A 23,302-nucleotide genomic window follows, 5' to 3' on the forward strand; every position below is an offset into this window, starting at 1 on the left:
GGACACAGTGCAAGGCACAGGGTGAAAAAGTAGAGCTGGAGTCTGGAAAAATGCCCCAGCCTACCAAGAGGAAAGGAAAGTCAGCTGGGAAACCAGCTGCAACACAACACCAAAAAGAGAACCTCTCTTCTCAGGAAGAAGTTCTGCCCTCTGAGGGAACTGAGCCTATGGAACTGGAACCTTATCAGGTTGAGCTCTTAGGCCCAGGGGGACCCTCAAGGGAAGAGTTGTGTAAGGGACAAGAAACCTGTCCCTCTCTTGAAGGCCTTAGGCAGCAAGCTGCTGAAGAGTCCAAAGGCAAGAAAAATGGAACACATAGGGTCTATTGGGAAGATGGACTCCTGTACACTGAGGCAAGAGATCCCAAACCTGGTGCCACTAGGAGAGTGGTAGTGCCTCAGAGTTTCAGAGAGTTTATCCTGACCTTAGCCCATGATATTCCCCTTGCTGGGCATTTGGGACAAACCAAGACGTGGGAGAAGTTAGTCAACCACTTCTACTGGCCCAATATGTCCCAGAAGGTTAAGGAGTTTTGCCTCTCCTGCCCCACCTGTCAAGCCAGTGGTAAGACAGGTGGGCATCCAAAGGCCCCCCTAATTCCACTTCCAGTGGTGGGGGTCCCCTTTGAAAGAGTGGGTGTGGACATAGTTGGTCCACTAGAACCTCCCACAGCCTCAGGAAATATGTACATCCTAGTAGTAGTGGATCATGCTACTAGGTATCCTGAAGCTATTCCCCTTAGGTCAACTACTGCCCCTGCAGTAGCCAAGGCCCTCATTGGTATCTTACCAGAGTGGGCTTCCCTAAGGAGGTGGTGTCTGACAGAGGTACCAACTTCATGTCAGCATACCTAAAACACATGTGGAATGAATGTGGGGTGACTTATAAATTCACTACACCATATCATCCACAAACTAATGGCCTTGTTAAGAGATTCAACAAGACATTAAAGGGCATGATCATGGGGCTCCCAGAGAAACTCAAAAGGAGATGGGATGTCCTCCTGCCATGTCTGCTTTTCGCTTACAGAGAGGTGCCTCAGAAGGGAGTAGGATTCTCACCCTTTGAACTTCTGTTTGGCCACCCTGTAAGGGGACCACTTGCTCTTGTTAAAGAAGGCTGGGAGAGACCTCTTCATGAGCCTAAACAAGACATAGTGGACTATGTACTTGGCCTTCGCTCAAGAATGGCAGAGTACATGGAAAAGGCAAGTAAAAACCTTGAGGCCAGCCAACAACTCCAGAAGTTGTGGTATGACCAAAAGGCTGCACTGGTTGAATTTCAACCAGGGCAGAAAGTCTGGGTTCTGGAGTCTGTGGCTCCCAGGGCACTCCAGGACAAATGGAGTGGCCCTTACCCAGTACTAGAAAGGAAGAGTCAGGTCACCTACCTGGTAGACCTGGGCACAAGCAGGAGCCCCAAGAGGGTGATCCATGTAAACCGCCTTAAGCTCTTCCATGACAGGGCTGATGTAAATCTGTTGATGGTGACAGATGAGGACCAGGAAGCTGAGAGTGAACCTCTCCCTGATCTCCTCTCATCAGACCCTAAAGATGGCTCAGTAGATGGAGTGATCTACTCAGACACCCTCTCTAGCCAACAGCAGTCTGACTGTAGGAAGGTCCTGCAGCAGTTTGCTGAACTCTTTTCCCTAACCCCTGGTCAGACACACCTGTGTACCCATGATGTGGACACAGGAGACAGCATGCCTGTCAAAAACAAAATATTTAGACAGTCTGACCAAGTTAAGGAAAGCATCAAGGTGGAAGTCCACAAGATGCTGGAATTGGGAGTAATTGAGTACTCTGACAGCCCCTGGGCTAGCCCAGTGGTCTTAGTCCCCAAACCTCACACCAAAGAAGGAAAGAGAGAGATGAGGTTTTGTGTGGACTACAGAGGTCTCAACTCTGTCACCAAGACAGATGCTCATCCCATTCCTAGAGCTGATGAGCTCATAGACAAATTAGGGGCTGCCAAATTCTTAAGTACCTTTGACTTAACAGCAGGGTACTGGCAAATCAAAATGGCCCCTGGAGCAAAAGAAAAGACAGCATTCTCCACACCTGATGGGCATTATCAGTTCACTGTTATGCCCTTTGGTTTAAAGAATGCCCCTGCCACCTTCCAAAGGTTGGTGAATCAAGTCCTTGCTGGGTTGGAATCCTTTAGTGCAGCTTATCTTGATGATATTGCTGTCTTCAGCTCCACCTGGCAGGATCACCTGGTCCACCTGAAGAAGGTTTTGAAGGCCCTGCAATCTGCAGGCCTCTCTATCAAGGCATCCAAATGCCAGATAGGGCAGGGAACTGTGGTTTACTTGGGACACCTTGTAGGTGGAGGCCAAGTTCAGCCACTCCAGCCTAAGATCCAGACTATTCTGGACTGGGCAGCTCCAAAAACCCAGACCCAAGTCAGGGCATTCCTTGGCTTGACTAGGTACTATAGGAGGTTTGTGAAGGGATATGGATCCATTGTGACAGCCCTCACAGAACTCACCTCCAAGAAAATGCCCAAGAAAGTAAACTGGACTGTAGAATGCCAACAGGCCTTTGACACCCTGAAGCAAGCTATGTGCACAGCACCAGTTCTAAAAGCTCCAGATTACTCCAAGCAATTCATTGTGCAAACAGATGCCTCTGAACATGGGATAGGGGCAGTTTTGTCCCAAATAAATGATGATGGCCTTGACCAGCCTGTTGCTTTCATTAGCAGGAGGTTACTCCCCAGGGAGCAGCGTTGGAGTGCCATTGAGAGGGAGGCCTTTGCTATGGTTTGGTCCCTGAAGAAGTTGAGACCATACCTCTTTGGTACTCACTTCCTAGTTCAGACTGACCACAGACCTCTCAGATGGCTGATGCAAATGAAAGGTGAAAATCCAAAACTGTTGAGGTGGTCCATCTCCCTACAGGGAATGGACTTTGTAGTGGAACACAGACCTGGGACTGCCCATGCCAATGCAGATGGCCTTTCCAGGTTCTTCCACTTAGAAAATGAAGACTCTCTTGGGAAAGGTTAGTCTCATCCTCTTTCGTTTGGGGGGGGGGGGGGGGGGGTTGTGTAAGGAAATGCCTCCTTGGCATGGTTACCCCCTGACTTTTTGCCTTTGCTGATGCTATGTTTTGAATTGAAAGTGTGCTGAGGCCTGCTAACCAGGCCCCAGCACCAGTGTTCTTTCCCTAACCTGTACTTTTGATTCCACAATTGGCACACCCTGGCACCCAGATAAGTCCCTTGTAACTGGTACCCCTGGTACCAAGGGCCCTGATGCCAGGGAAGGTCTTTAAGGGCTGCAGCATGTATTATGCCACTCTAGAGACCCCTCACTCAGCACAGACACACTGCTTACCAGCTTGTGTGTGCTAGTGAGAACCAAATGAGTAAGTCGACATGGCACTCCCCTCAGGGTGCCATGCCAGCCTCTCACTGCCTATGCAGTATAGGTAAGACACCCCTCTAGCAGACCTTACAGCCCTAAGGCAGGGTGCACTATACCATAGGTGAGGGCACCAGTGCATGAGCACTGTGCCCCTACAGTGTCTAAGCAAAACCTTAGACATTGTAAGTGCAGGGTAGCCATAAGAGTATATGGTCTGGGAGTCTGTCAAACACGAACTCCACAGCACCATAATGGCTACACTGAAAACTGGGAAGTTTGGTATCAAACTTCTCAGCACAATAAATGCACACTGATGCCAGTGTACATTTTATTGTAAAATACACCACAGAGGGCACCTTAGAGGTGCCCCCTGAAACCTAACCAACTATCTGTGTAGGCTGACTGGTTCCAGCAGCCTGCCACACTAGACATGTTGCTGGCCCCATGGGGAGAGTGCCTTTGTCACTCTGAGGCCAGTAACAAAGCCTGCACTGGGTGGAGATGCTAACACCTCCCCCAGGCAGGAGCTGTAACACCTGGCGGTGAGCCTCAAAGGCTCACCCCTTTGTCACAGCACCGCAGGACACTCCAGTTAGTGGAGTTGCCCGCCCCCTCCGGCCCCGGCCCCCACTTTTGGCGGCAAGGCCGGAGAAAATAATGAGAATAACAGGGAGGAGTCACTGGCCAGTCAGGACAGCCCCTAAGGTGTCCTGAGCTGAGGTGACTCTAACTTTTAGAAATCCTCCATCTTGCAGATGGAGGATTCCCCCAATAGGATTAGGGATGTGACCCCCTCCCCTTGGGAGGAGGCACAAAGAGGGTGTACCCACCCTCAGGGCTAGTAGCCATTGGCTACTAACCCCCCAGACCTAAACACGCCCTTAAATTTAGTATTTAAGGGCTTTCCCTGAACCTAGAATTTAGATTCCTGCAACTACAAGAAGAAGGACTGCTGAGCTGACAAACCCCTGCAGAGGAAGAACTGAAGACACCAACTGCCTCGGCCCCAGACTTACCGGCCTGTCTCCTGCCTTCCAAAGAAACCTGCTCCAGCGACGCTTTCCAAGGGACCAGCGACCTCTGAATCCTCTGAGGACTGCCCTGCTTCGAAAAAGACAAGAAACTCCAGAGGACAGCGGCACTGCTCCAAAAGAACTGCAACTTTGTTACAAGGAGCAGATTTAAAGACCCCTGCAACTCCCCGCAAGAAGCGTGAGACTTGCAACACTGCACCCGGCGACCCCGACTCGACTGGTGGAGAACAACCAACTGAGGGAGGACCCTCCGGCGACTCTACGACTGTGAGTAACCAAAGTTGTCCCCCCTGAGCCCCCACAGCGACGCCTGCAGAGGGAATCCCCAGGCTCCCCCTGACCGCGACTGTCTGAACTCCATTTCCCGACGGCTGGAAAAGACCCTGCACCCGCAGCCCCCAGCCCCTAAAGAAACGGAACTTCTGTGCAGGAGTGACCCCCAGGAGGCCCTCTCCCTTGCCCAGGTGGTGGCTACCCCGAGGAGCCCCCCCCTTGCCTGCCTGCATCGCTGAAGAGACCCCTTGGTCTCCCATTGAAACCTGAAGGAAACCCGACGCGTGTTTGCACACTGCACCCGGCCGCCCCCGCGCTGCTGAGGGTGTACTTTCTGTGCTACTTTGTGTCCCCCCCGGTGCCCTACAAAACCCCCCTGGTCTGCCCTCCGAAGACGCGGGTACTTACCTGCTGGCAGACTGGAACCGGGGCACCCCCTTCTCTCCATTGAAGCCTATGTGTTTTGGGCACCTCTTTGACCTTTGCACCTGACCGGCCCTGAGCTGCTGGTGTGATAACTTTGGGGTTGCTCTGAACCCCCAACGGTGGGCTACCTTGGAACAAAAACTAAAACCTGTAAGTGACTTACTTACCTGTTGAAACTAACAATAACTTACCTCCCCCAGGAACTGTGAAAATTGCATTGTGTCCACTTTTAAAACAGCTTATTGTGTTTTATGTAAAAAGTATACATGCTAAAGTAATGATTCAAAGTTCCTAGAGTACTTACCTGCAATACCTTTCAAATGAGCTATTACATGTAAAATTTGAACCTGTGGTTCTTAAAATAAACTAAGAAAATATATTTTTCTATAACAAAACCTATTGGCTGGATTTGTCTCTGAGTGTGTGTACCTCATTTATTGTCTGTGTATGTACAACAAATGCTTAACACTACTCCTTGGATAAGCCTACTGCTCGACCACACTACCACAAAATAGAGCATTAGTATTATCTCTTTTTACCACTATTTTACCTCTAAGGGGACCCCTTGGACTCTGTGCATGCTATTCCTTACTTTGAAATAGCACATACAGAGCCAACTTCCTACAGGCTTCAACATAGGAGAATGATTTTTAAAAGCTACATGGTGGAAAGCAATCCAGTCACTGAGATGGTAGGGAAACCTTTCCAAAAAAAAGATCAAGAAAGGTGTGTATTTTAGGGGAAAAGGAAAAAGTTTCTTAACAAGAATTCAGTGATTTAGACAAAGATCTACCTCATAATATACATACATTTTCATCAAAAATTATACATAAATGTATTTTAAATAGCCCCCCTGGTGCTCTACTCATCCATGAAATTCAAGCCATTGTTTACAAAATCACACCTAGAAATCCAGGACATTCTCTTCTATTGAGAAGGGAAAGTGTGTTACCGCCTTGAGTGGGTAGTTGAGTCTGTTCAGTTACCTGGCAGACCAAGTCATTTTAACTTTGATGTTGTGAAAGGAAATGGAATACCAATGGACCATTTTCAGACTTAGAATATATTCTGATCTTTTGTTGGATACTCTGCATTTTAACTTTTTGTGTTTTGTCCTATATAGAGGAGTCCTCATGGACACCGGATTGCATTAATAGCATTAGTCGAATTACAATTGGTGAACTGTATAGTATGTGAAATCTGCTTCTATTCCAGGGGAATCCTCATCAATAGTCATAAGCACTGAATATTCCCGCCTACTTGTGGTGCCCTTCCGGGGTCCCCGCACGTAGGCGGGAATATTCAGTGCTTATGACTTTGATGAGAATTCCCCTGGAAAAGAACCAGGATTACTGGCAAGTAACTTATCCTTATGAATTAATACTTTTGTATTAGCAGTGCTTTTCTATTACCGGAAGAGATAAAGGTGAGTCTGGAAAATGGATGCCTCCACCTCCAAACAATGACTTGCAAACACTTCCCCCCCCTCCCTCCGCCGGACCTTAAAACACTTGTTGGCAGAGGAATCCTATCCTTCCTTCCACAGTGGAAGGAAATGACCTGCAACAAGTGGGTCCAATGTGTGGTGCAGCAAGGATACTGCTTATAGTTCCACACCATGCCACCGAACATAGTCCCATGCATAGTTATAGTGCAGAATGCACCTTTACCTGGGCGCACTGCAAGAGTGCCTAGCAAGGCAAAGGTCACAAGCAGTGGGTCAATGAGAAGAACTGGTGTTGATGGTGCCCAGTGTGCAGCACAAGCTCTCAGATGGTGGAAAAACAATTATTGGTGGCTTGACGGGCCATCCTGGACTGTCAGCCGCTGGTAACCATTACTACAGATGCCTCACTCATGGGGACGGGCTGTTCGACTATTTCCAACCCCACCTGTTGTGGGCATTGTCATTTTTGCCTTTCCATGCCCCCTTTCGGGTTTCGTTTCTCTTTCACAAGTCGTCTCTAGTACTTTTTCTTCAGTATCCTCCTCCCCATCTTGCTCCTTCTTAATATGTCTTCTACGTTTCTTCTCTCATTGCTCCTCCCATGTGTGTGCGGCTTGACACATTTCCTCCTCTTTTTGCTTGTAGGTCATGGAAGAAGAACATTTCCACTTGCAGCAGGTGATTGCCAAGTTCACGTCCTCGCAGCAGAGTTTCACCTAAGAGCAGAGCGCTCAGGCAGGTAAAATACAATGCTGTGTACGAGCAAACTTCACTTTTATTCATATTGATTTACCTTTTATGTGGAGGTTGGGCCATTTTTATTGCTTAATTGTGTTTTATCTATGTAACTAAGTTTGTTTGCTCTGCCTACTAGTGCCTAGTAACATTTGATTAGTAGTGTGTGTTTTTATCAAGAAGCAACGATAACAAGCAGTAGTAACTGCACGTAGTTGTTTCACGTGATGCAGTGCATTGTTTGGCAGGTACAGTGTTATGTGGGGCCTCACAGTCAGTGCATTGTGAGTGTAACTAGCTATGCAGTGCATTGAGATGACGTGATTTGTGGTAGAGGTGGCAAGTGTTTTGTGCGTGTTTGATGCGTGTATCAGAGGCTACATTGTTTTTAGAGGCTTGGTGAGTGAGGCAGATGTATTGGCAAACATCTTGCAGGTATGGCATATTTTAATTGTATTTTGCTTCTGTTGATGTGTTCTGAAGGTCTGTGTCCTGCAGGTGTACGCGTGTTTGTTTTGGTGAAGATGTGTTGTAGAGGATGCAGGAGTATTGTAACACTTCTTTCATATCCTTTGCTTATTTTACACGATGCACAATCTGATAGTTACCTGTCCTGGCTTTGGCACTGTGTTACTCTATTACTGCTGGTCTTACAATATCTTTGAATTCTTTCTCTCCGTAAGTGTCCGATTCTTGAGAACGTAGACTGTTCTTCTGAATAGGCATGTTTGGTAATGTGTTACTTTAATGGTGGGATGTTTATTAAGTAATGAATGTTCCAGTGTATGTGGTCAGAGTTTTAGTTTAGTTTATGTTGGAACCTTGAGGGGGTTGTGTCGTTGCCTGGCCTGCAAGGCATCATAGGGTTGCCAAATAAACCTTCTGTTAATGAAGAAATGCATCAGTCATTACTGCAGATTTGGTGTTAAGCTGGCTAAGGAAGGAAGAACCCTGATGTCTGTGCACTCTGTTCCTACTGGAACATGTTATGGTCAAAAGGTCAGCAAACTTTTTAAACAAGCTGCTTTTGTGCTAAACGTACATCCGACACCAGGTACAATTTAAAGAGTCAACACAGTTATTCTAGTGCGACACGCTAGCTGCTGCACATGCTCACCATTCCTCTGCCACGAGTCAGTAGGCCCACGGACCTCCCCTCGCAACTCACTTCAACTCGTGCCCTGCTGCTTTCTCATCAACTGGCCCACTAATCTCCTTTTACCATTGAGCCATTACCACCGGCCAAACAAGTGAAGTTAGCCGTGGCATAAACAATTACTGTCTGCCTCACAACAAGGCCAGATCAGTGCCTATACAATCACACTCTTTCACATGAATACGGCCAGCGTTGAAACATTTGACATTTATTTTAAGGTAGTGGATGACTTTGCCTACCAAGCAGTCAAAAAAAGGCTTTACTGCTTAGTGCCTTTGGAGAGGAAGGACCGCATATTTTTAAATATTTACCACAAGTGGATGATGATCAATGGAGTGAAGGATGTACACGAGGAGGCGAAACTCCAGTTTGAAGCACTATTCAACAAGTGGGCCAGCATAGCCATTTGTTGCCATAAGTTGTACATCTATAGATGAATTTGTGACAAGGTAATGAGAATTGGCAGCAAGCTGTCAGTTTGGCACTATGTCTGAGGAATTGATCATAGATCAGACTATTGTTCAGTGCCGCAGTAACCAAGATGAAGTGATTGTGGACCGCCAGCAACCAATCACTAAAGGAAGCTATTGTCATTGCTAAGGTGGTGGAAGGATCTGAAAGCTGCATAAAGGAAATGCAGAGGTTAGAAATAAAGATATAAAGGAAATGCAGAGGTTAGAAATAAAGATATCTGTAGATGTGGTGGAAACAAGGGTGAAACCAGAGGATAGCAATGCCATCGGGAAGAAAACGTTTAGCAGCAACTTCAACAAAAACTATGTTGATAAGATGATGGGAGCAAGTAGTGCCAGTTTGTGAATGAGCACAAAACCTTGCTATAGATTTGGAAGAAACTTGCATTTTGTTGACTTCAGAAAATTGCTATGCTGTTGGCAAGGATGTGTTGATTTTGTCAAAAAAGAGGGCATTTTGCGAGGGTGTGTCGGATGGCAACTGGAGGGCGAATTGCTTTAGTTGATGAAATAGCTGAGGGGCAGGATCAAAAGATACTTAGGGTCGGAAGTGGTGGCAAAGATATTGTTAAAGGGGAGTAAAGGAAGAACAACGTTCTGAGCAGAGAGATTAACCCAAAACACAGGGGTGTATCCCCTCTGTTTTCTCATTCCTAAGAAGGACAGGTGCCTCGGGCCTATCCTAAACGTCTGCCCCCTCAACAAATGCATCCTGTCAGATCGTTAACACTTTGTCACTCTACAGGATGTCATTCCTCATGACTGCTCTCAACCTCAAAGACACCTACTTCCAAAATCTCAATTCATCTGGTGCGCTGTTACTACCTCGTGGCATGTAGTGCTGTAGAGTCACATGCGCCCAACCTCATTCCCAGAAGCCTTTCAATGTAGCAGATGTTTCCTTTGTAATTTTGCATGGTCGTCTCTCTTTCTGTATCACTATGCTCCATTTCCATCCTCACCCAGTATGCAGAAAACAGTCTAACAGTGGAGCCGATGCGCAATACCAACAATAGGTGGACTCACTGTATCTCAGTTCTTCTTTGAAGAAAAACAACTTGCACATAACCAGGCCCAACCCTAAATGGCAGTATGCACAGCATGTGAATCTACAGCACTACATGCCACAAACAGATGCTTACTGGCTTAGTAACATATTCTTACTGTTTGCTTTCCAGTCTCGAACATCAACAAGATAGTTCTGATGTCTGCTGGTAATTATTTCTCAAAGTTGGACTTGAGAAGTGCTTACCACCAGGTTAACATACATCCAATGTTCCAAAGCATTGACTGGAATTAATACCACTAAAGGGGTATACCAGTTCGCTAGATTGCCCTTTGGTCTATCTTCGGTGGCCAGTGTCTTCCAAAGACTAATGTCGAACATCTTGGCTGGTGTCAAAAATGTTGTCTTCTTTCAAGATGACACCTCGGTTTTTGGAAAGACTCTGGAAGCTCATAATGAAGAACTGCAGCAATCCTTAAGTAAGATCTCTTGCTCTAGTCTCACTCTTTGTAAAAAAAAAAAAAAAAAGTGTAGGTATTTGGTCCAGGAATTGGAATACTTAGATTACTAGGTCTTGATTTAGATCTTGGCGGATGGAATACTCCTTCACAAACGTGACAGATTTCCTGTCAGTCGTATTACAATCTGCATAGGACATAATGGGATTGCAATACAGTGGACGGGATATCTGTCATGTTTATGGTGTAGTATTCCCCCTCCACCAAGATCTAAATCAGGCCCTAATCTCTGGTTACGACTTGGGACCCACATCTGATTTGGTTTACAATAGTCAGTGCTGTGGTTCCAGATGATAGGGATACACAGGTCTTTTGAAATATTATTCCAGGTATGTGCTGAAGGTTGCTCACAAAACGGAACATTTGAGGATGTTAAAAGCTTTGGTGGGGGGTGGTTGTGGAAGAGTCGGAAGCAAGCGTTTCAGGATGTGAAACCAGACATTGCAGATGCCGAAGTGTGGCCTCCAGTTCAGCCCGCACTAGAACAACTCTTACGGTCGATGCCAGCAGTGTGGGCATTGAAGCTGCCCTTGCTCCACTGCATTGGAAGTCTGCAGGGACTGCAGTGCGTGTTTCTCAATCGTTGCTCGACACAAAGAGAAGATACACTGTAATTAAGCAAGAGGCAGTGGCAACAGCATGAACTACTGATTACTTCTGCACTTACATTTGGGCAGCAGAGTAGTATTGTGGACGGATCACAAACCATTGCTTATGGTATTGAGGCCTGGGTGACTGAGAGATCGATCAGCTAGATTGGCAAGGTTGGCTGCTAAGTTACAGGAGTGTGACTGTATTGTTAAATATGTCCCAGGATGGAAGAATTGCGTTGCCCAGTGTCTCGTCTACCTGATGCATCCGTTAGGTTGTGACTGCGGCGGTGATGGCAAGGGTGGGAAATGCCAGCGATGGATTGCAGAAGGCAGTATCAGAAGAAGATTGGATTATGTCTTTGCGAAATTACAACACTCTAGCAAAAGGATTGCTGTAGAGATTGTAATACGGCTGACAGGCTATCCGTCAAATTTGTGATGGAGTGTTCCATCTGCCGAGATCTAAATCAAGCCCTAAGTAATCTAAGTATCCCACTTTCTGGTCCAAATACCTGCACGTTCTACAAAGAGTGGGACAAAGGAAGGAGCTTGCAAGGATAGCACACTTTTGGAAGTTAACTGAACGTATTTCAGATTTGTGGATGAGTCAACTTTATGTGATGAGCATATCATTATGAGAGGTGGTTTAAGAAATCGGCTTATGTACTTTGTGCTCAAATGATATTTAGGACAAACCACAACAATTAACCATCTGAGGGAAACATTTTGGTGGCCTGGGATGGGCAATGAACTGCGTGGCTCCCGCTCTCGAAGTAGCTGGACCTTGGAGCCGATTCTGGAGCTGGTCCCAGCACAACCCGAATTTCTGGGGCTTTCACCCATGCCACACCAGATCAAAGAGCTCCACAAAGTTAGGCTTTAGATCTCTGCAGACTTCCTCTAGCATGCCTTTGGGCCTCACGAAGCTGAGAGGCCTTCCACCTGGGCTACCAACGATGGGTTCACCCTCAGTATCACCTGGACTCTCTGAGCCTTCTCTGCCCTCTCCTCCATTTCCAATGCCGCTCCCAGCGCCTATACCCATGGCTGGCGAGGGTACATCGATGCCGACCTCGCCTCCTGATGGCAAATCGATGCCAGTCCGAATCCAACTGACGCTGCGCCTGAATCCAAATGAGGCACCAACCCCTGTACTTGATCTTCCACATAGCTGGCGACATTCTTTGCATTCCCTCTTAAGCACTGACTCTGACAATGACTATGACCAGGGTGATGAAATTGCTCAGCCGTGTGCCAATGAAAATTAATATGAGGACTTGCAGGAAGCGAGTAGGCTAGATACTGCCCCAGAGACTGCTCTTTTCTGTCCTGCTGGCCCGGCATGCAAGAATAATCTTCCTACGAGATTGTTGTGTAGGCCAGTCCTTAATCCCCAGCTCTCCACCAAGAAGCTGAAAACTAACGTGCTGACTGAGGTCCTACATCTGGGCTAAAGTACTTCCAAGCCCCTCCTCCCTTTGAATGAGGTCCTGACTGATACCTGTCCAGGGACTCAGGCAAAGTCATGTTTTGCCCCCCATCCCAGTTAACAGACATATTGCAAGGCGCCATCGATTTGCTCAAGGCGTCCCAGCCTTTGTTGCAGCACCCTTCTCCCTGGAGAGCTTCGTGTTGCAGGCTTCTACCAGCCGGACCAACCCCAACAATTTTCCTGCCCCTCCCTTTGACAGGGAATCAAAGTGAGTGAAAGCTTTTGGTAAAGGCCTCTTCTCATCTGCCAGTTTATCATTCAGTCAGGATTTATGAAGCTTGGCTAATTGTCTGATAAGGTATCCAGGTGCTTGCAGGTCCCAGAGGCCTATTCGAAGAGCCAGGACTTTAGGGCCGTTTGGAATTCCGGAAGTGAGGTGATAGTCTGAAGAGGTTGTTCCACGTTTTTGCTGCGTTGTGAGAGAAGGAACATCTTCTACTTCTGCTTCGGTAGATGCAGGAAGTATGGGCAATTGAAAGGGCAGCAGAGCATAGTCTTCTCGACGATTGGTGGAAGTTCAGGTGGTGATCAAATCAGGATTTGTATAGTACAACTACTCACCCATAAGGGTTCTCAAGGCGCTGAGGGGATCGTCCTTTGAGCTTCAGTTGAAGAGCCAAGTTTTAAGGTCCTTCCTGAATTGAGGTAGCGTAGGTGACTGCCTGAGGTGAAGGGGCAGGGTATTTGAGCTCTTTACCGCAAGGTAGATGAAGTATCTTCGACCAGCCGAGGTCTTCTGTTTGCGGTGGCTAGGTCTTGTTGAGCGGAGTGGAGAGGTCTGGTGGGGGAGTAGAAGGTGATCACTGTGTGATCTGATTATGTTGGGCTGTAGGGTCATATATGTGTTGAAGAACGTAGGGTGGAGGGTTGAGCCCTGGGTGACACCACAGGTGATCTCCTGAGGTAGGAGGTGGATCCTCTGGGTTCTTCCAGTGAGGAAGGAGGTGATTAATCTGAGTGCGTCCCCTTGAATGCCAGTGTGGTGGAGTCAATCAGCATGTGTTTGGATATGGTGTTGAAGGCTGCCGAGAGGTTGAAGTGAAACAAAGCTGCTGTTTCTTCTCGATCGAGAAGGGTTCAGATGTCGTCTGTGGCTTCATTCAGGGCAGTTTCAGTGCTGTGACTGCTGCAGAAGCTGGATTGGGAGGCGTTGAGTGGCTGGTTCTTTCCCAAGTATGCCATGATTTGCTTGCTAATGATCATTTCCATTATGGTCTCTGGGAATGGGAGCAGGGAGATTAGCCAGTAGTTTTTGGGTTCACTTAGGTCGGGGGAGGGTCTTTTGAGTAGTGTTCTGACTTTGGTGTGTTTCCAGGCGACAGGAAATGTTGCAGTGGTGATGGACGTGTTGAGCAGGGTGGTGAGTTCCTTGCCGATCCTTTGGATTCCGAGGTTGAAGATGTAGTGCGGGCATGGGTCTGTGGGAGCTGCTGAGTGGATGGATTTCGTGGTGGAGGTGATGTCCTGGGTGGAGAAATTGTTCCAGGTTGTGAGTGTGTTATTCATGTCAGTTACGGTGGTGGCATATTTGTCGAGGAAGTCTGTAAGTTTTGTGGTTTTAAGTTTCTGTATATGGTTGTGATCTTGTTGTTGAAGAAGCGGGCAAGGTTGTCGCACAGCTCCTGTGAGTGTGTGATGTTGTGTTCGCTGGCAGCCAGGGTGAAGAATTCCTTAACGATGTTGAAAAGTGCGTTGGTGTTGGGGCTGGTTTGAATACGTGCTGCAAAGGCCGTCGTCTTTGTTGCCCTCAGCAGGTAGAGGTTGAGGGAGGTCTTGAAGGCTGCTCTGTCAGAGGAGTCCTTACTTGTGCACTGTCTCCTCTCCAGCTGTTTGCTGTTCTGAGTTCTTTGGTGTACCAGCTAGCCTTTTTGGAGGATTTTCTCTGGTGTTGCTCTTGATGGGGACAATGCTGTTGGCGCAATTGGGTGGTCCATGTGTTGAAGTTTTTCAGTCTCTCTTCGAGGTTGGTGATTTTAGAGGGCTTGGAGGTGTTGGGGGCATCTACTCAGCTGGTCTCTGAGATTTTTCCACCTCTGGTGGGGGTCACTGGTCGTCTTGGGGGTGGAGGTATGGGGCTGAAGATGCTGAAGTGGACTATGGAGTTCTGTGACGTGGCTGTATTTGAGGCAGTTGCTGGAGGTAAAAATGGGTTGCGCGTGTTTCCTGCAGTGTGTACAGGATGATCTGGGTCAATCTGTGGCTGCTCATACTGTCGAGGAGGGTGTGCAGTGTTGTTGTCATTGTGGAAATGTAGGTCGCTGAGAAAGATGTAGTCCTTGGAGTCTAAGGCTAGGGGTGCAATGAAATCTGTGATGGTGTTGCAGAAGCTGGAGCACGGGCCTTGGGGGCAGTATCCAAGGGTGCTGCAGATGGTTGTTTTGTCCTCTGTGTGGGGGGCTTGAAGTTGAGAAGTTCCATGGGGTGGCAGTGGTGGTGCACTGTATGGTCTATTTGTGGATGATGGCTGTTCCTCCTCCAGGCTTGTTAATATGATCCTGGTGAGTGATTTAAATCTGTCACAGATCCCTGTGGCAGTTTCTGGGGTGAATGTGAGGTTGAGTCAGGTCTCAGTAAGGAAGACTGTTGGGTGTGTGGGTAAAATGTAAATTAGCACTTGTATAGCGCACTACTCACCCGTTAGGGTCTCAAGGCGCTGTACTCATACCGCTATGGAACCCCTCCTGGCTTTTCCCTGTGAGGCACCCACTCCTGAGCACCCCCAGCGTGAAGCCAGGCATCCAAGCGCTGTTGGGGCCGTTGTGGAGATTAAGCAAGCTATTGCCCAGAGTTGCAGAGTGGGACCCATGAATTAGATTAGGCACCGAGGCGAGAATTATCTGGTCAAGGGGAATTGAGCCCAAGACCTGCCGAAGCGGGACTTGAACCCTGGTCTTGAGCCAGATCTCTGCTTCAGGGTCTGCCGCTCTAACCATTGAGCCACACTTCTCCACGCGATGAGGGCCCATAATTTGCTGAAATGCTTGCCTAGTGAGTGTGTGCACATGAGTTGGTGTCTTTGTTCATGTGGTGTGTTCGGGGTGGGGCTGGTCAGGGGGCTGGTGTGTGCGCTGCGGCAGTGGGTGCATGTGAAAGATCCTAACGTGGAGCGTTGGTCTGTGCGATGGCAGTGTTTGTTGTAGCATCCTGGGTGGAGAGTGTAGAGCTCGGCAATGGTGTTTCTTCGGGAGGAGGCAGGGCCAGGGGTCATGGCGCTAGGCACGGTCCAGGTGCGGACGGACACAAATTGGCTTGCCTTTGGCACCCCATCGGCACAGTCACATTGCAGACTGCATTAAGTAGGTCATGGGGAGGGTGGGGCTTTTGTTGGCAGGAAGAACGGTGAGTGGGGAAACCCGGTCGGGAAAACCTTGGAGGGAAAATTGGATCAGTCTGGAACAAGATGGAGCTAGAAGCTACAGGCAAGTGGCAGGCTAGATGTCCAGGTGCCTCCAGGTTTAGACCTGTGATTGATCAACAGCTTATGTTTTTTTGGGAATTGCACTCATTCCTTTTGCCTCAGGGCCTCCCTGGTGTAACCTTCGCCTGGTCCTTTTGCAGGCGTTCCAATATAGATGTGATGCAGCCAAGTTTGCAAATCTTTGTGGCTTGGACTCCACGGACTCCACTGGACGAGTTAGAGCACCAGCGTTGCCAATCATCGTCATGTATGGCTGCTATTGACTGAGTTCTCGGGCGACATCCACTCCTCCTTGATCAGCAGTCATTTGATGGTACTTGTCTGTTCAGGAACAAGGCTGACTCTGCCCTTGAACGTTTCAAGGTGAGTAGGGCAACCCCTCGCTCTCTGGACCTGTCTTCCGAGCCTCTGCAGCTGCTACAATTCCTTTTGTGACTTTACGCGAGGCACCTCTACTGCCAGCCTGTCCCGCCCCAATGTGAACCAAGCAGTTTTGCTGGAGTGGCCGAGGTGCCTACCATCGGAGTGCCGTCCAGTGCTCCATCCAAGCCTCTTTAGTGCACCCTTACAGGGTTACAGCCACCATGTAGGAGGCAGTATCAACTAATTCTATCAGGGTTTGCAAGTGATTACGTCAGACCAGTAGGTGCTGCAGATTGCCTGCAAAAGTTATATCTTACCCTTCCTTTTGTCCCCGCCGCACCTTCTGCCATCTACCCAGCAACTGACAGAGGACCATCTCTCCATTTTGCAGCAGGAAGTGCAAGCCCTTTTGGCAAAATGGAGTGTTGAGAGAGTGCCTGTGCCAGAATTATGGCTGGTTGTTACTCCTGCTACTTTCTGGTATCCAAGAAAGATGCAGGACTTCGGCCTCATCTAGATCTGCACCCTCTCAGTGCCTTCCCCTGGAAGGAGAAATTTAAAGTGCTTTCCCTGGTCTTTTCTGTCCTCGACCCCGGAGACTTGGATGCTAGCATTGTACCTGCAGGACTCCTATTTCCACATAACCGTTCTGCCCGCCCATCAGCACTACCTTCACTTTGGGATGGCGCAGGAACGCTTTCAGTTCACTGTTCGCACTAGTGCCCCTTGGGTGTTCACAAAAGTATAGCGGTGGTGGAAGCACACCTTCGAAGGTCAGGGTTGGCAGTCTTTCCCTACCTTGATGACTAGCTGTTGAAGGCGGGCTGGCCCCAGGCAGTTGTCAACCACCTCCAGACTACACAAACCTATCATCGTTTGGGGGTACACTATCAATGTGAGGTAGTCACTTGTGACTCCTCAGATGCTCCCCTTCACCAGAGCCGTTCTGGACATGGTCCGGTTTCATTCCTTTTCCCTGGGAAAGAGAGTACTAACATTCAGGCTTTGATCTTTTGCCTCTGTCCTGGATTTCAGTGAGGCTGACTCTGAGGCTGCTGCGACTGATTGCCTCCTACATCCTGCTGGTCAAACGCACCAGGAGGCATATGCGGAATCTGCAGTGAGATCTGAAGTCCCAGTGGACCCAACATCAAGGTGAACCCCCATACCAAGCTCAGATTTCAGGTGAGAATCCGAAAGATCTTCATTGGTGGTTACTGGACCATGATTGGGTCAGTGGCAGACCCATCTCCCTTTCCCACCCAGAGCTGACAGTGGTAATAGATGCATCACATCTGGGCCAGTGCGGCCACCTGGGAGATCAGAGGTCTTTGGCAGAGTTCGGACTCCATATCATTCTTCTAGAACTGAGAGCCATCGCTGGGTGCTGAAAACCTTTGTGCTGTCCATTAAGGGGAGACTGGTACAGATGCTCACTGACACCACCACCATGTGGTAATACAACAAACAGGATGGGGTTGGGTCACAGGCCCTGTGCCAGGAGGCCTTGTTTCCTTGGAAATGGCTGAACCACCAAGGGATCTTCCTAGTGGTGAACCACCTAGCAGGTTTATTGAAAGTCAGGGTGGACAAACTCCGCTTTCGGTGATAAGTGGGTCACGAGAGGTTACACCCGAAGGTAGCATCGGGTCTCTTCTGCTAATGTAGAAAAGCTTGGCTTGATCTGTTCTCCACTGCAGAGAACGTGCAACATCAGGCCTTCTGCACGTTGACGTTTCCAAGGTCTCTCTTGCATGGAGATGCGTTTTGCCGTGGGTGAGCCTTCAGTGTCCAGTTTTATTTATGGGGATTGAGTGGCACCAGAAGTAGTTTGTGATCTTGGCAGACTGGCATCCCTCGTAGACTGTATGCACTTGTTGCTGGGACATGTTTGTGGTTTGATGTGGTGCATGCCAAACGGAGCCTCTTCAGGCCCAATTGCCTGATGTCCTGTTTGTTCTGTCCCTTGCCCAGCAAGGCCTTTGATTTGGGCATGGTGAAAGTGTATCTTTCAGGTCTTTTGGCCTTTCTGTGCTTGCCTCATCAACTTTCCTTGTTTAAATCATCAGTTGTGATGAGGTTTTTGAAAGGGTTGCAACAAATGTTTCCTCCTTTTCCCTTTGTGATGTCCCAGTGAGACCTCAATCTTCTCCTTTGTGATCTCCTAATGGGACCTCAGTCTCGTCCTTACTTATTTGATGAGCACTCCATTCCAGCTTCCTCACAGCTGTTTCTTCTGGCTCTGTGCATTCATCCCTCATACACGACCTTCTTCCCCAATAAGCTGGTTCTGCGAACTAGGGCATTCTCTCTACAGAAAGTTGTGACTTAGTTCCACGTGGTCAAACCATCACCCTGCCAGTGTTCTATGCTTCGCCTCACTCTTCTAAGGAGGAGGAGAGACTCCATTGCTTGGTCACCCAAAAAAGCTCTTGGTTTCTACATTGATGATACCTCTGCTAGTTTTTTCACTTGTACTCTCAGCCAATATGCATCTTTCACAAGCTGCAGAGCATTTTTTGGAAGATGTACGGGATCCAACGAGAGACTACTCAGTCCAAGATCGAAAAAAGTTTCTTTCACATAATTGCACCACCTTACCCTCTTTAGGGCTTGCGCACTCATCAGAGTACTAAGCCCGCCTCTATATGGGCCAAGGATATCCAAGGACCATAACCTGATCCAGTATCAGTGGCCTTAGGGCAGCAATATGTGAAATAGGGTAAAGATTTAGATCCAGCAGAATGGGCAAAGTCGGGGAGCTTGCCGGGATTTTTAGTAACATTTTCAGGAATTAATTTTCAACATTCTCCAGGTCATTTAGGTTACAATAGCCCCATAGCTCAGCACCATATAATAATCCTCCCCTTACTTGGACTTTATATATTTCCATTGGAGGAGTGATTGCAAAGCTAGGAGATTTGGCAACATATCTCAAGATACATCCAGATTTCTGTTTTAAACTTATGGCGGACTTTGATAAGTGGGCCTTCCATTTATGGGAGTCCTCCAACCTTATTCCCAGATAATCAAAATCAAATACTCTAAGTGTGAGGAAATGCCTCCTTGGCATGGTTACCCCCTGACTTTTAGCCTTTGCTGATGCTAAGTTATGATTTGAAAGTGTGCTTGGGACCCTGCTAACCAGGCCCCAGCACCAGTGTCCTTTCCCTAAACTGTACCTTTGTCTCCACAATTGGCACAACCCTGGCACCCAGGTAAGTCCCTTGTAATTGGTACCCCTGGTACCAAGGGCACTGATGCCAGGGAAGGTCTCTAAGGGCTGCAGCATGTCTTATGCCACCCTAGAGACCCCTCACTCAGCACATGCACACTGCTTCACAGCTTGTGTGTGCTGGTGGGGAGAAACAGACTAAGTCGACATGGCACTCCCCTCAGGGTGCCATGCCAACCTCACACTGCCTGTGGCATAGGTAAGTCACCCCTCTAGCAGGCATTACAGCCCTAAGGCAGGGTGCACTATACCACAGGTGAGGGCATAGGTGCATGAGCACTATGCCCCTACAGTGTCTAAGCAAAACCTTAGACATTGTAAGTGCAGGGTAGCCATAAGAGTATATGGTCTGGGAGTTTGTCAAACACGTACTCCACAGCACCATAATGGCTACACTGAAAACTGGGAAGTTTGGTATCAAACGTCTCAGCGCAATAAATGCACACTGATGCCAGTTTGCAATTTATTGTAAAATACACCCAGAGGGCATCTTAGAGATGCCCCCTGAAAACATACCCGACTTCCAGTGTGGGCTGACTAGTTTTTGCCAGCCTGCCACACACCAGACATGTTGCTGGCCACATGGGGAGAGTGCCTTTGTCACTCTGTGGCCAGGAACAAAGCCTGTACTTGGTGGAGGTGCTTCTCACCTCCCCCTGCAGGAACTGTAACACCTGGCGGTGAGCCTCAAAGGCTCACCCCCTTTGTTACAGCGCCACAGGGCATCCCAGCTAGTGGAGATGCCCGCCCCTCCGGCCACTGCCCCCACTTTTGGCGGCAAGGCTGGAGGAGATAATGAGGAAAAACAAGGAGGAGTCACTGGCCAGTCAGGACAGCCCCTAAGGTGTCCTGAGCTGAGGTGACTCTTACTTTTAGAAATCCTCCATCTTGTGGATGGAGGATTCAACCCAATAGGATTAGGGATGTGCCCCCCTTCCCACAGGGAGGAGGCACAAAGAGGGTGTAGCCACCCTCCTTGACAGTAGCCATTGGCTACTGCCCTCCCAGACCTAAACACACCCCTAAATTCAGTATTTAGGGGCTCCCAGAACCGAGAAAGATAGATGCCTGCAACCTAAAGAAGAAGAAGGACTGCTGACCTGAAGCCCTGCAGTGAAGACGGAGACGACAACTGATTTGGCCCCAGCCCCACCGGCCTGTCTCCCTACTTCAACAAAAACTGCAACAGCGATGCATCCAACAGGGACCAGCGACCTCTGTAGCCCTGCATCCAAAGGACCAAGAAGCTCCAGAGAAAAGCGGCCCTGCTCAACAAACTGCAACTTTCTGCAACAAAGAGGAAACTTTAAAGACTTCACGTTTCCCTCCGGAAGCGTGAGACTTTCCACTCTGCACCCGACGCCCCCGGCTCGACCTGTGGAAAACTAACACTACAGGGAGGACTCCCTGGCGACTGTGAGCCCATGAGTAGCCAGAGTTGACCCCCCGGAGCCCCCACAGCGACGCCTGCAGAGGAAATCTAGATGCTCCCCCTGACCGCGACTGCCTGTTACAAGGAACCCGACGCCTGGTACCAACACTGCACCCGCAGCCCCCAGGACCTGAAGGAACCAAACTCCACTGCAGGAGCGACCCCCAGGCGACCCTCTGCCTAGCCCAGGTGGTGGCTAACCCCGAGGAGTCCACCCTGTGCCTGCCTGCATCGTTGAAGAGACCCCCGGTTCTCCCCATTGCTTTCTACACAAAACCTGACGCCTGTTTGTGTTGGATATTGGAATGTATTGTTGCCTAGTGATGTGGAGAAGAAGCTAGAATGTTGAGGCAGCCTACAGTCAGTTGAGACTAGGTAGCTGCCAGGGTTGGTTGTAATATTGAAGCTTAAATAAACTTATACTTTGGCAACATTGAAAACGACGTTGGAGCATCTTTTCAGTGGCGACGAGGATGGGATCCATGTGTGAACGGTGGACCAACCCTGGCGGTGTGATGAGGTCGTTAAAATGAGGTGGAGAGACTCAGTGTATCTCATCTGCGTTTCATTTGCCAACTTGTGCTACAATTCGGGAAGGAGTGTAAACTGTGCGCTGTAACGCTCAGGTGTCGGAGAAGTGCTTGGACACGTTGTGCAGAGAAACACTGAGGCACCGAAGAAGAGAACTAGTGCATTCCGGTGTGGAAAATAGAGTGAAAAAGCACCGGGGCACCGAAGAAGAGAGCGAGTGCATTCCGGCGTGGGAAACGTACCTGGAGTATATGTCGGCATATCTGTAGGAGCAAAATTACGGTTTGGAAAAGTTTTTATTCTATATTTTTTCTCCTGCGGAAACCAACGGCTGTTTTGGTCGCGCGGATGTGCTGCGTGCCGGCGCGTGGAAGGCGTCTGGCACAGTACGGGCACGCGGATTTCTGGTGTTGTGCGTCGCCCAGGCAACGTATACGGATCGTGTTGAGCACGGAGCTATAGTGTCAGCACGCACGCGCGCACATTACCAAAAGAAATGATTTGGTAGATGCGGTCTGAAGAACAGATTTGCGCGATCTGCGCGCCAGCGTTTTTTTTTGTTTTTCTTTTTGATTCAGAGTTGCTTCGGAGTGGGGACAAGGAAGGAACAAGTGAGTGATGTTTGGGCAATATCCATTTTGAACGCTGTATGTTGCCTAAGGTCTACAGGACTATAACAGTAAGGAAAAAATTATTTATTGAAGAAAAAAAAAAAGGAGACATAAGTATTCTATAAATTCCCATTCACAGAGACAAGTAACATGCAGTCAATAGTGCCGCCTCCAGTCTTTTTGAGTATGCCAGGTGATCCGAATATGCCTTGGGAGGATTGGCGTGAGGCATTTGAGACTTACCTGGAAGCGTTAGGAGGGGCTATTTTCACGGCAAAAAGAAAATTGGCTTTGCTCAAACACAATTTGGGTGTTGAAGGGAGGAAAGTATTAAAAACATTACCCAGTAACGAGGAGTTAGAAGTTAATAGGGATGGTTCTGATGAAGAAGATGAGAGCAATGACATATATATAGGAACTATGACAGCTCTGGAAGAACACTATGGTAGAAAATTTAGTATTGTTGTGGAACGACATAAATTTTTTTCTAGAGTCCAATCGCCAAATGAATCAGTATGTGTGTGCATTACAATCGTTAGCCAACACGTGTAAATTTAAAGATTTACATGAAGAGATAATACGTGATCAATTGATATGCCGTACCAAGGACAGAAAAATACAAGAAAAATTGTGGTTGCTCAGGGACCCATCACTAGATGAAGCATTGGCAGCAGCAAGGCGCATTGAGGCTACTTCTAAGTATATCAAGGAATTAGGAGGAAATTATGGTGTGGATGAAAATGATATGCCTGTCCGGGAAGTGGATAAAATTAAGGGTGGCAATGATAAGTTGAGGGTTGAAAAAAAATGTTACAGGTGTGGCAGTGTAAAACATTTAGCATTCTCAATGAATTGCCCAGCTAAAAACAGTAAGTGTTTCAATTGTAGTAGAATAGGACATTTTTCTAAAGCTTGTACACAGAAGAAAGTGGGGAACGGGAAAAAGGTGAACTATTTATGTGATGAAAGTTCCTTGGAAGTTGATGAGTGTTGTGAACAAGTAGAGGTACTAATGCTACAAGATATAATATCGAAAGGTACTTCAGACGTGTCTGAATTTAGTGATGTGTGGATGATAGGGAATGATGATTATAAACCGCCAAAATGTGTGGTGGAATTAAATGGAAGACCAGTGAGGATGTGGGCGGATTAGTGTTCCCCGCATACTTTGGTTAATAAAGAA

At 48.1% G+C, this 23,302-nt stretch overlaps 1 protein-coding gene across 9 annotated transcripts in view; it reads left to right on the forward strand.

Annotated features, from left to right (window-relative positions):
* Positions 1–23,302, forward strand: part of ARHGEF1 (Rho guanine nucleotide exchange factor 1) — a 579,253-nt gene that overhangs the window by 546,700 nt on the left and 9,251 nt on the right. For 8 of the 9 annotated variants that reach the window (XM_069201362.1, XM_069201365.1, XM_069201367.1 and 5 more), the window contains one exon: positions 7,202–7,295. In XM_069201362.1, coding sequence (XP_069057463.1) covers positions 7,202–7,276 — 75 coding nt within the window. In that variant the 3' untranslated portion in view covers positions 7,277–7,295. The remainder of the gene's footprint in view (positions 1–7,201; positions 7,296–23,302) is intronic. The other variant, XM_069201364.1, reaches the window with a different exon arrangement.

The sequence above is a fragment of the Pleurodeles waltl genome, chromosome 7 (genome assembly GCF_031143425.1).
Source record: "Pleurodeles waltl isolate 20211129_DDA chromosome 7, aPleWal1.hap1.20221129, whole genome shotgun sequence".
Lineage (NCBI taxonomy): Eukaryota > Metazoa > Chordata > Amphibia > Caudata > Salamandridae > Pleurodeles > Pleurodeles waltl.